Here is a 13306-nt window from a genome sequence, read left to right as displayed (position 1 = left end):
CATTGAATAAAAAATGGATATTACATGGTATATCAGTGTTCTCCCCAGGATGTAAACAGCGTGGCGGTCCCGCCACAGTGCTTCGATTTGCCGCCACGCTGGTCTGACACCGCCACGGTGATTAGCAAGACCGCCACAGTGCTTTTTTCATCCGGTGTATTGTATTACGAAAATAAAGTATGAAATATGTAGCTATTGTTTCAGTCTCTGCATTGTTTTACCCGACCGCCACGATGATCAAACGTTCCCGGTAAATGGGTGTTAATCTCCGCGTGGCTGACAGGAGCTGGAGTGCTTCCGTGTCTGGCAGCGTCGGGATTAAGTGATAGGCGGCGGTAATTACAGAAGTGCCCGAAAAAAGTGTTTATGGGATGCTTCTTAAATATATAAAAATGCGATCACAGCTTCAGACTTTCAGTAACTTAGAGATTTCCTCAACGAGTAACATCACCATGTCCAACCGAAGCACTCTTATATCTTCCTGGCTGGTTCAAAAACCTCGTCGAGATCCGCCACGTGACCACGATTTCGCATCGTTTGACAACGCGATCGCTATTGAAACATTTTCCCAGAAAAGAAAGGCAACAGATAAACCAGAAAAAGAACAGAAAAGAAGAAAAACGGGATTTGATCATGCATGGAAAAAGGAATATCCATGGTTAAAAGAAACACCAGATTCGAAAGGTAAGCTGTACATGTGGTAATGTTTTCAAAATGTTCGTGTTTTATATATTTTGTTTACAGTGTACGCGATGCAAACGAAAGTAAAAAAATACATCGTGACACTGGTGTGGGTTACGATCATCGCGGCAATGCTAATTTCTGAAAAATCGAAAACAGACCATTGTACTGTTTAAAATGTTACTGTACTCAATAATTTTTTAAATTTTTGCTTTGTTTGCATCGATTATTCAACCCCGGTTTTGACCTTAACAAATCCAAGATGGCGTCGTCGCCGTGATCGATCGTTGATGTCATCACGATTTTCTCTAACTTTTGATTTACCTATGCCTTTGAATTTATTTTTCTATAGAATATTATATTGCAAAACTCGTAAATTTAGTTTTTTTCTTTTTTGATCAATTAGTCTTGTTTTTGTTTCAGGAATGTTGTGTACACTATGTGGCAAGTTTAGCATGTCACACCCAAATGGAAACGCAGTTTGGAGTAAAGTTCCGTGTACGGCACTCAGAAAGGATGTCATCCTAAGACATTCCAGGTCGATTATGCATAAAACAGCAGCAGGGTTGGAAAATGACGTAAAAGAAAATATTCCTGTCGATGAAGGTTTTGTAGTGCAAGTAAACTTACAGCGACTTGCACTTGAAGGGGCCATGAAATGCCTTTACTGGCTGGCAAAAAATGAGATCGCACACACCACCAAGTTTACGTCATTATTAGACCTAGTTAAAGGAATGGGATGTAGCTATCTGGAACATTTAAATCAGGTATATTTAACTATATTAATTTCACTTGGCTATAACGTTTCTGACATCACACATTTTTTTTCATTTGAAATAGGGCAATATTATATAACCAATGTATACTTGTATTCCAGGGAGAAAATGCTCACTATACTTCTGAGAGATCTATTCAGGAGCTGTTAATATCAATTTCTTCTGTGATCAGTGACAAAATATATACAGATATTCGCTCCAGTCGTGTATTCAGTGTGATGATGGATGAAACAACTGATGTAGCCATTCTAAAGCAGCTAATTACTTATATGAGATATATCACAGTGAATGGAAATGAATGTGAAGTAAGTACCAAAATCTACACTGTTTCTTGGCATTATTATTGAAATATACATTCTACAAAAATTTTATAAATATTTATATGTATATTTTTTAAATTTTTTACCCAATTAGGTAAAGACCTCATTTGTTGGAATTGATGATTTGTTTAATGGTACAGCTGAGACTATCACCAAGAGTACAGAGACAACCTTCAACAAACTTGATATAAATTTTAAGGATTGTTCAGCACTTGGATCAGATGGGGCTGCGGTTATGGTTGGCCAGAGAAAAGGGGTAGGTTTTATTTATTTTTCATTGTGTTGTTGAAGCCAGAGAAATCTCATCTAATTGCTCACTGCAGCACTGGTATTTGAATATTAGTCTCCACTGTCTCCTGTATTTTAATATGTTCAAAATTAACTTTTAGTTTATGTACTTTTCACAGGTTGCTACCAAACTGAGAGAGAAAAATGGTACACTTATCAACATTCATTGCATTGCCCATAGGTTGGCTCTTGCTTCCAGTCAAGCTATGAATGATATAAAATACTTGAAGAGGTTCAGTGCTACATTACAGCAACTATACTATTTCTACCAAAACAGCTCTGTGAGAATGGCTGGTCTCCAGGAAATTCAGGTGAGAAATTATTTATACATGTATGAATGATCAACCTCTTTAAATACTTCACAGTGTGATTGGTATCCTAATCTGTCCTACTTATTACAGAAAATACTTGGAGAACCAGACATTAGACTAAAAGAGGCTAAAGCAGTTCGTTGGCTGTCGCATCAACGTGCTGTGGATGCCATCAGGAAGACATTGCCAGCAATAATTACAAGTTTGGAGAGAGAGGGCAATGAAAGAGATGATGCAACAGCAGCTGGCTTGGCCACATTTGTGAAGAAATACAACTTCATAGCCAGTGTACATATGATGAGTGATATTTTGCCTCATCTGACAAGGTTATCTCTGCTATTTCAGGTATGCCAAATTTAATTATAAAAGATGCATTGACAGAATTTGTATTATTATTACTACTATTATTATTATTACTACATGTATTACTACTAAGATACTTTTATAATGTTTTTACTTTGCAGAAAAAAGATGTTGACATTACTTTGCTTGACACAATTATCACCAGTACCATTATTGCTGTTAAACAACTGAAGTTAGTACCAGGACAATATATGCAGAATTTGGATTCTTATATTTCTGAAAATCTATCACCATTCAGTATTACAGTCACAGAACAGATGAAAACAGATTTCAGGTCACAGGTAAATATTTTATTAAATTTTAAGCAAATGAGAAACATTATTTTAATTATCATTGTGTTTTTTTATTTTTTTTACTGAATTGTTTTCTTCTTACTTTTAGGTGTATAACAAATATATTGATAATATTTGCCAGAATTTAGAGGCCAGGTTTCCAGATGTACAGTTGATTAGTGCTTTCTCTATATTTGATCCCAGTTTGGCTGAGGATGATGCCTGTCAGGAGAAACTTGATGTAAGTAGATTTGTTGTATAACATAGATTTGTGTAGATTGCTGTATTCAATACAATTTATATTAGATATTATTTTGTGGAGTCATCTAATCTTGTTTTTTCTGTGGCAGATGTTGATTGATCATTATCAAATGAATGGGGAGGCAATAAGAAGTGAATACACATTAATACAGACAGCCATGATGACAAGTTACACTGATTACAAATATAAAGACATGCTGAAAACAATTATTACAAAGTATAAAGATTTAACTCCTGGATTACATTACCTAGCTGCAGTAGCACTCACACTACCAATATCAACAGTTGGTAAGTACATTATATCATCAGAGTTATGTATTTATATCAAGTTTATTTGTTTCAAACTTCATTTCTACATGTAAAATCTGAACTCTTTTCACCTGTAGATTGTGAACGAGGGTTCTCAGCTGTATCAAGAATAAAGACCAATCTGAGAAATAGACTTTCTGAAAAAATATTAAGATGTTTATTATTCATAAGTGTAGAAGGACCACCAATTGAGAAGTTTGACTTCAAGGCTGCTTCAGATGCATGGGCAATGACCAAGACAAGACGACTTCAATTAGATTAAATACAGAAAAAATAGATGATGTTTGAATATTATAGTTTGTGCTTGAAAATGTAATATAGTTGTATATATGTATAATGTTAATAAATATGTGTTTTTGTGGATGTAAACCTGCTTTGGTCTTTGTAATTCATATGTAAATTTCTATTATTATGTAAATGATATGCAAATTATATGCAAATTAGGCCGCCACAGTGGTTTAAATTCCTGGGGAGAACACTGTATATTGCCCGCCAAGAGGATATTACACGGCTATATCATATGGATGACGTCACTGTTTGCTGGTTGTCGTTTGCTGCACTGGTGCTGCCCCGGCCGCTGTTGTTTTCAAGGTGTTTGTAGCATATCACTCCCAGGCTCTGTAATATACCAGATCGTCACTCTTACTGCTATAAATTAGAGGATTTGAATCAGAATTGAATCTTTACATGGATGGAGACTATATTTCCCAAAACTCACAACGAAGCTGTACAGCGACTGTATGCAATACGCTTAGGCAAACTCAATACATTACAGTTTTGAAGGAATTTTAGCCACCCGAAATAGACACCGAACGTACCAGAATGGATACTGAGTAAGATACTATGTTTTGATATTTTGGGGTATTTTTATGAAGCAAATATGTACGGCAAAGCCGACGCTGAAACGTCGAAGCCGGGATCGCTACGGCGCGTTCTACGCTGTGTGCATTTCTACGCGTTCCACGCCGATGCTAACCGAAAACGCTCTAAAGCTGTGTGGCTTGTGAATAGAAGGTGTGGTACTTTAGAGAGGAAGTTTTTTTTCAGTCACTTCCACGGCACGGCATTTTTATCTGGTGAGTGATCAAATAACTTGCGTTTGAGAATTGAGTGATTCACACTGTTGAAACACGGTTACTAAAATGAGTAGCCGTGGCCGAAAATAACATTTACTGAGTATATTTAGGATTTTTTTCAGCAAACAATGCATGTATGTTATTGAGTAATTCGAAGCTTGTTATGATAGATAAAATATAGCATACTTCAAATACAAGTGTGGGGAAGAGCGGGTGTGAGTGATGTATGGCAGATGTGATTGTCATAGTAGTTGTCTGTTCGATGTGATAAAATAAATAACACACGGTCATTCGGGCAATATCACCCTAAAAAACATGTGTTATTATTTATATATTAAAGACTAACATCGAATTCACGCTTGGCTCGGACTTGCGTGAAGATTTTTTGGCCAACGCCATTATAGCTAGCACACGCTAACTCGGCATAACTTTGGTCAATTTAAATTATTTTTAATACACAAATCTCGACTTTTTTCCCCGTATAGAATTATCAAATTTGAAGTCTTAAAGCGCGGGGGGGGGTCGTCGTCACCTGCGCACGCGCGGGAATTGAGTTCCACGCGACGATAACAACACACGCTAAAAACGCAAAGGCTCGTGGCTAGACGTTATGGCCATCTGACGCATGCGCACGTGACGACTCCTCCCGCTTTAAGTCTAAAATCTGGGAATTGCCTCTCCCCTTTACAAATGTGCGAAGAATGCGCAATATTAATTTCACTTTAAAAATCCATATGAGCGACATAGAAACAAAAAAAAGACGGTTACCATGCCCCAAATATGGACATTCGACTCTTCGACGATTACCGATTCAATATTTACACCGACAATTTTCGCATGAGGATTACTAATCCCTGAGACAACGCGTACGGTGTTATGCAAATAAATACTGTAGTACCAGTGTTATATACTGTCCAAGCCAATCGCGATGATGAGACACTGTGTCGGTGCAGCAACACAACTAAAAACGGGATTGCTTTGCACAGTTTTACGATTGATCGACATTTATGGTGCAAAACCATAAAACTGACAAGAAAGAAGTGGAACGGACCGTCGCCTCACAGCCTGGTTTAATGACACGGAACGCACAGTTCTGAGTCCATTTTTTTAATATGTCGGCTACGTCGCGAGCTGGGAATGCGAGCAGCAACGACAGCTAGAAGAAAATGTCTTTTTTTTGTCGACCTATATGGTTTAACACTGTCCGAATATGGCATTGACAGTCTCCGCGTTGTGCTCCTAGTGTGACGTAACGATGTACGCATGAATATGCAAGTAGTTACATGTACATTGTAAAGCACACCACAGCGGATGACATGTCCGCGTCACCACTTACCCTGGGTAGTGTTCTTAATCAAATATATCGTAGTAATACTTGTCTAGACACGAGTTATTGTATCGTGAATAGAATTGCCAGTCGATTTAGTCCACTCATGAGGGCATATCAACTTAACAGACCATTTGGCATTGACAAGTACAAATGTATCGCCGGATTACCTAAGGTGATTATTATATAGGGACAATGTCACTAAATATTAACCTAATTGTACTCACTGACCAATGCAGCCATAGTGAATCGTGGGTGTGACCCTATTGACAACTATCGTATATAATAGTATGTAAACTAGTCCGCTGTATAAACACGGATCTTAACAATACCCGTTGTACTGTTACAAACATTTTAAGCGAACAAGTAAAGATAGTTGGACGTCCATACAAAAACTGGATTACCCCGTTGGCCAGGCGATTCAATACGTCTAACTTTTACGCTGTACGCGAGAGTTGGGAACTCTTCAAAAGCAAAAGGTGAGTAGAATGCATTTACACGATAATATCATACGGTACGGTTTTACTGATGTATTTCTTTTGTTACCAGTCTGGCATTTCGATTCAGATAGCTAGTAACATGTGAAAACATTGTCTGCGATTACAGAATGTTCTCATTGTGTAAAACACGTTATATACCGGTATTTATGTAGTTATAGAACGTTTTTTTTATAATTATCATTATAAATTATTATTTTTCTGACTAAATAATCGTCATTAGCAACGAATTTGTTGTAGTTACAAGTTAAGCAATTCTGTAACATGATTTATGCGGGTTGGCTATCGGCCACTCGCTATGATGAAATACGGAGGCGGTGCTCGGAAAGAATTCTCACTCGAACTTCCGTCTTCTTGTCACCTCTGTACGTGCTAGAATTTTGCGTCTATTTGACATTTTTTGGACGCTACGTGTCGGGACATGTAACTACTAGTATACTATATCAGCACATGCGGTCATAGCTTCTTACGAGAAATATTTTTTTTTATTTTTTATCTTGGAATTTCAGCAAAGGTTTTCACAATTCAGGGCATTTGTTCCTCATGAGTGCTTTACCTGATCAACTTGATATTGTGTATGCAACATGTATGGCTAAAGTTTATTATGAGAAAAAATAAAATAGTTTTGATCAGTCACATGTCTTGGCCGCCATCTTGGATTTCCGTCAAAAATAACCACAATTTGGGGCACAAGTTTCTTATGAGTGCTTTGTTCGATTACTTTAATATTTTGCATATACCATGTATGGATAAAAGCTTATCATGATAAAAAGAATAACCATTCACTTAGAATTTCGGCAAAAATGTGTATCATGAATGCTTTAACTGAATAACATATATGAACAAAAGCATCATCTGAAAAAAAAAATAACAACACATATTTCAGGGGGAAATATTAAGGCATTCTCAATATTTAAACTTGGCCCTGATAGCTTTAATTACAATGTTGTATTCTTTGTGGTGTATGCCACGAATTTCCCGTTGTTTAAATAGCACATAGCCAACAGTACATGATACCATGTTATTGGAAATAATTATCATTAAAGCCTAGTACCTAAACCGTCTATATACGAAACATTACTTTTGTTAAGACGAACAGGCCCGCAGTACAGCGCTCAGACAGCGGCGATCAATTGCGCGTTCAAACAGTCCGCAACGCCTGTCAGCGTTTGGAATCTAAAGTATTTCAACCCGAAGTTAGTCAAATAAGTATTCAATAACAGTCGAACAATACTTCAAACATGTCTATGTCTGGGGAACTGTGTATACAAATATGATAAGAAATAAATTTTCCCGGTATTTCTAACTCTTGTTACTTCCTCTTGAACTCACCTGTGGCTCGGAGGGATACGGTCAGTAACATTAAAATAACGTCTCGCGTATACGCGACTTTATATCGCACACACATTTTAGCAACATCCGAAAATACCCGAAATATTCGAATTAAAATAATTCCTAATAATAATAATTCAAGAAATATTATGCAAAACTGCCAATATCTTGAGATGTTCAGAAATAGTACTGTATGTTGCAGTCTTCACTGTCTTGTCTAGGGTATGACATATTTTATATTCGAAAAGTTACTTTATAATAATAACAGTGATGATCACAATAACCATTGAATAACTCAAGTTTTTACGCAGGATAGAACATGACAGCGCTTTAAATAAAATATGTTCGTCCTAAGCATAGTATAACAATGTTTTACGTTTTGCGCTTTGATATATTGTAAACGCGTACGTATCCCGGATGACAGAATTCATTGTCATAACAGTTCGTGAGCTAGTTTTAAATCCGTGGATAATATCTGGTGTAAGACAGACACACTATAGTATAAAATGTAAACATATTCGCAGTGTGCCTGTCAACATAAAGCTATGTGTCGTTGTCGGGACGAAACCCCCCATTACCATAAAGGGCGCAATAAATTCACCATTTACTATTCAGTCGGAGTTACTCATGCATAAATAAAGCTTTCAAATTTCCCCGTCTACACTTATTTGAGAGTCACCAATTGTCGTGTTTGTGTACCCAACTTCAACAACTGGTGATCGTAAACAAAAGTATAGTATAGGGTACTGAGTGTTGACTATGTATTCTCCCGCAAGAACATTCTAAATCTCATTGTCTTAAACAAATGAAGCGGACACGTACTTTACACACAGTTCCCTGATGCATGGAGAGAAGAGACGTTGATTGAAACTTCAGTTAACACGTTTAGCTATTGAGCAGTAGTTTCTTAGCAACATAGTTCGTTTTATTATGGATGAACCTTTACGGTGACGTCATATTTATAGACCTATTAACAATCATTGTTTGGTTATTATTATAAGCATACGTATACACGGACGTGTTCACTGGTTACTCGTTATTTCCAATTTTCGGTCGCTACCCCTCCTTTCTCAGAAACATGTTGATCAACTCTTACCTGTGATGTTTGCTGGTGATTGAATCGGCCTAACGCTGGCGGCATGCACAGATGAATATTGGACCGATGACGTTATTGTTTGTAATAACTACACGCCGAAAAAACATTATATTACCGATAACAAACTGATGTTTTTAAATCGTACAGAAAACATGTGTGTGTTATTGTAGCCTTGTGTGAGTGTTGTAAATACCCAGTTCTAAACATGTGCTAATGGAGTGCATGGGATTTTGGCTTTAGAACACTGTACAGGTACTAACATTCGTGCTCATATTAATTAGTGAAGTGTAACGGTAGAACAAGACACATGCAGGTAATTTTGCGATTTAACAATATGTCGTCATAACAACAAGATCCATAGATGAAAGACCAAATGGATGAATACAACGTGTAAATTATTTTTATTTGCATTTATTTTAGGAATGGATATCTTGAGATGGTCAAATCCCACAGACGAGGAGATTAACCTTAACAAACGGTCTCTTCGAGAGCTGCCAACATCAATATCGGGATTTCCCAACCTGCGAAAATGCAAATTAGCTAATAATTATCTGACGTTTTTGCCAACAGAATTATCAGAATTAAAGCGATTGAAAAAAATTGAGCTACAAAGTAATAAGTTCGACCAAATGCCAGTCCCCATATTTAAGCTGCATAAATTGCATAAATTAAATATGGCTGATAATCACTTAACATCTATTAATCAAAGCATCACTAATCTTAAACAACTTCGAAAGTTAAATTTATCTGGCAATAAATTGATAAATATTGACTACATTACCACCCTGTTGAAGCTCGAGGAGCTTCATCTTTCCAATAACGAGATCCAAAGCCTTCCTGCATCAATTGGTGACATGTCTGATCTTACGGTTCTTTACTTAGACAAGAATAATTTGACAACGCTTCCGTCTGATATAAAGAAACTTCACCAGTTGGAGAGAATTGATGTGTCAAGCAATCAAATTGAGATATTTCCCCCCGGCCTCTGTGAATTAAATGAAGTAACCAGCCTTAGATTAGCCAACAATAATATATCCCTTATCCCACCAGATATAGCTAATCTTAGTGAATTACTTGTCTTGGATTTGGAGTACAATCAAATCGCAAACATCCCACCTGCACTCTGTGACTTAAAACAACTTGTAGAACTCACGTTAAATATAAACAAACTGACATGTATTCCCAGTGATATTAAAAAACTTGTCAGACTACAGACGCTGGGTCTCTCTGATAATCAGCTCAATGAAATTCCACCTGCATTGTGTGACATGCCAAAGCTGACTAAACTAACTTTAGATGGCAATGGGTTATCAGCAATTCCCTCCGCTATAAGGAATCTACGTAATCTACAGAAGCTAGACTTAAGTAACAATAATATTTCAGTGATTCCTTCAGAGCTTTTGCACATGAACCAACTAATTGAACTTAGATTAGGAAGTAATCAATTGAAATGCATTCCGTCTGAAATAGGCAATCTACAACAGCTGGAGAAATTAGACTTGTCGCACAATGAAGGCATTAGTGGTGCTGACAGTTTAAGTAGTTTAGATGAGTTAAGCGAGCTAAAATTGAATAAAAATAATCTCCGATCAGTACCCAATATGTTTAAGCTTAAGAAACTGCAGGTCTTACATATGAATGACAACTTAATCAAGGAAATCCCGGAAGAAATACAAAATTTATACAGCCTTAAGGAGCTTTGGCTGGACTACAATCAATTGACATCAATTCCATCAGAGATAGGGGAGCTTACCAACTTAAGGGAGTTGAGTCTGCTAATGAACAAATTAACAGAAATTACACCAGCTATTGGTAAGTCGTTGGTTATTATGTGTGTCTCATGTGGTTTATACAGAACAAAATACTAGTATATTAATGCAATGTATACCATGATGGTACCCATTCATTATTTACCCAGGTAAACTGTCCATGTTAAGACACCTCAATCTTGAATACAACAAGCTGAAGACATTACCTGAAGAAGTGAATAACTTGATTGATTGTGATATTCGCTTGAAAGGAAATCCAATGTCTCAGGATTTAGACAAAGGTAAATTATGATACATATTTTCCATCGCAAGGTCTTTTAATGATGCTGCCATGATTGAAATAGACAAACTAAATAAATCCATACAAATTTATACCATATTTAAGTAATCGCATCACATGGGTCAATTCAAATAATTGAGAATGATGTTATTTCAACACTAGAGTCATCCTATCACAAAGAAGATACTAAAGTTGTGAGAATTCGTCGAAGCCAGGTTTGTGATTTCCCATTCTGCCTTTTTTTTAGAGTATTGAATTAAAAAAAAATATTAGCGAAATGATGATATCTGCAAATTAATGCAACAATTAACTTTAATCTAGGAATATCAATCACACAAGCTGCCAGGTGGATACTTCATTAGCATACCTCCTCGGGCAGTTCAGAATGATGTAGACATAAAAGTTCAGGTTGTAGAAGATTTACAGCCAGAATTGATGGATTATCCTACAATGGAATCAAATGTTATTAAGCTTTCTGGTGAAACACAAGTCTTGCTCAACAGCGCAGTGAAAGTAGGCTGTCAGTGCAAGTCTGCAGATGGCTTGAGAGATTTTGCGCTGTTAAAAAAAGAAGACGTTTGGACGACATTGAAGTCCACAAGGGTGAGCCATATCTCATGTTCATAAGCTAATGAAAATTGCTGTTTAAGTGATCATGTCATGATTAAACATGCCAAACTCAAATTCTAGTCTCTTCAGAGCCTATACCCCTAAATTCGAGGAGAGTAACCCCATTGTAGAAATCCAATGATTGGTCCTGAAAATAACGTTGTTTGCAGAATACCATTGCAGGAAGGTAACAATAATGCTGTTTGTTTCTGAATCAGGAGGATCAGACAGTCAGCACAGAAGTCACAGACCTTGGAATGTTTGTCTTTGCTTCACGACCACATACTGAAGTTTTGTACGTCGATGAGAGTGGATGTGAGTCATCTGTAGATGCGGGGATATCAATAGTGGTACCAGCACAAACTACTAATGATAGAATTACTGTAACACAAAGGGTAAAGCATTACCAGCGAATATATAATCATTTGGTCTGACCATATATATCCAGTCAATTATGGGCACTGTTGTAAGAGGAATCACAGTTATGCGAATTGGTTTACTGCTCTTTCTTAAATCATATATATCTTGTCATTTAGGTGTACAATGTTGACCAGCATCTTGTTGACAACATTTGTAATGCCGGTGAAAATGAGAGAGAAATCAGTTTCAGTCCATTGTATCGTATGATAACGCAAGAGGGGCATAGAACATCTGCATCCGAACCATTTGTAATTGGATTACCATGGCCTCCAACGTTAGATAATATGAAGGACGCCGAACTCAGAATACTTGAAGACAGACATAATATTAATGAATGGCTAGATGTTACAGATACTGTACACTATGAACCAAGGGAATTGGATATTACCATAAGTACACCTTACATGTGTGGGTGAGTTAATGAAATGTATTAGGGATTTAACATAAATTGTTTTGAAAGAGGACATATTAGTATTTACTATATTACGTCAAATGGTGACAAATGTCATTTATTTTAATATTCAGATATGTCACAGCACGTGCAGTGCATAAAACAACAGAGGAGATTGTGAACAACTGGAATAAAGTTGTCAAGAAAGTGGAAGAAGATATCAAGCTGATGAAGATAGTTCTTCTTCAAAAGACCGACGATCCAAAAACAATGCTAATTTGTCTAGCAGAAAAGTGTAAAATGGTTGAACAAGTTGTAAGATTTCAGAAATGGGGATATGGCACTCGTTTGCTTAAAGTACCGTTCAGTGGCGATATCCAGATGCATAATGGGGACAAAATTACAATTAAATCGTCTGACATGTTTACTCTTAAAACTAAAAAGAGAACCCAATCATTTCATTCGTTGCAAGACAATTATTGGTGGATACGTGTTGAACCAAAGAAAAGACAGGAAGTACCAGTGGTCCAAAAGGGTTTTATAGAATTTTATCGAATTGATCATAGTCATAATGATGATTCAATTGATCCCTACCAAGCAGAGCCAATCACAGAACTAGAATTTTCGCTATATTCAAGGGTAAGATTAATATACCTAATACCACATCGTTCCTAGAACATGTCCCATACTGGGCCCCTTGTCTTTGGTATTACCACAATTGAATATAAATTGATTTATCCCATGATGGTTTACTGAAGTAAAAAGCACGACTTTGCTATTCACGAAGCAGCATAGAAATGAACGTTAGCAGTTCAATATTTAACATTTGATTAGACATAGAACACACCAAAGTAAACATACAAGCAACTAGAGTTCCTTACTGTTACCATCGCATTTAAAGTGTTTATATCAAGAATTATTAGAATAT

At 36.6% G+C, this 13306-nt stretch overlaps 1 protein-coding gene across 1 annotated transcript; it reads left to right on the top strand.

Annotated features, from left to right (window-relative positions):
- The first annotated feature begins 48 nt into the window (after positions 1 to 48).
- Positions 49 to 13053, top strand: LOC146729070 (uncharacterized). The gene is made up of 18 exons (XM_085495795.1): positions 49 to 684; positions 1105 to 1448; positions 1559 to 1762; positions 1872 to 2033; positions 2185 to 2376; positions 2467 to 2721; positions 2841 to 3020; positions 3121 to 3252; positions 3362 to 3560; positions 3659 to 3829; positions 4457 to 4657; positions 9330 to 10721; positions 10828 to 10959; positions 11121 to 11173; positions 11280 to 11561; positions 11786 to 11962; positions 12104 to 12399; positions 12513 to 13053. Exons 1-18 carry the CDS (start codon positions 372 to 374, stop codon positions 13051 to 13053), a joined length of 5226 nt encoding a protein of 1741 aa, XP_085351921.1. The 5' UTR covers positions 49 to 371.
- The last annotated feature ends 253 nt before the right edge of the window (positions 13054 to 13306 follow it).

Source organism: Saccoglossus kowalevskii, chromosome 22 (genome assembly GCF_978046115.1).
Source record: "Saccoglossus kowalevskii chromosome 22, keSacKowa6.1, whole genome shotgun sequence".
Taxonomy (NCBI): domain Eukaryota; kingdom Metazoa; phylum Hemichordata; class Enteropneusta; family Harrimaniidae; genus Saccoglossus; species Saccoglossus kowalevskii.
This window is presented reverse-complemented; position numbering and strand designations above follow the sequence as displayed.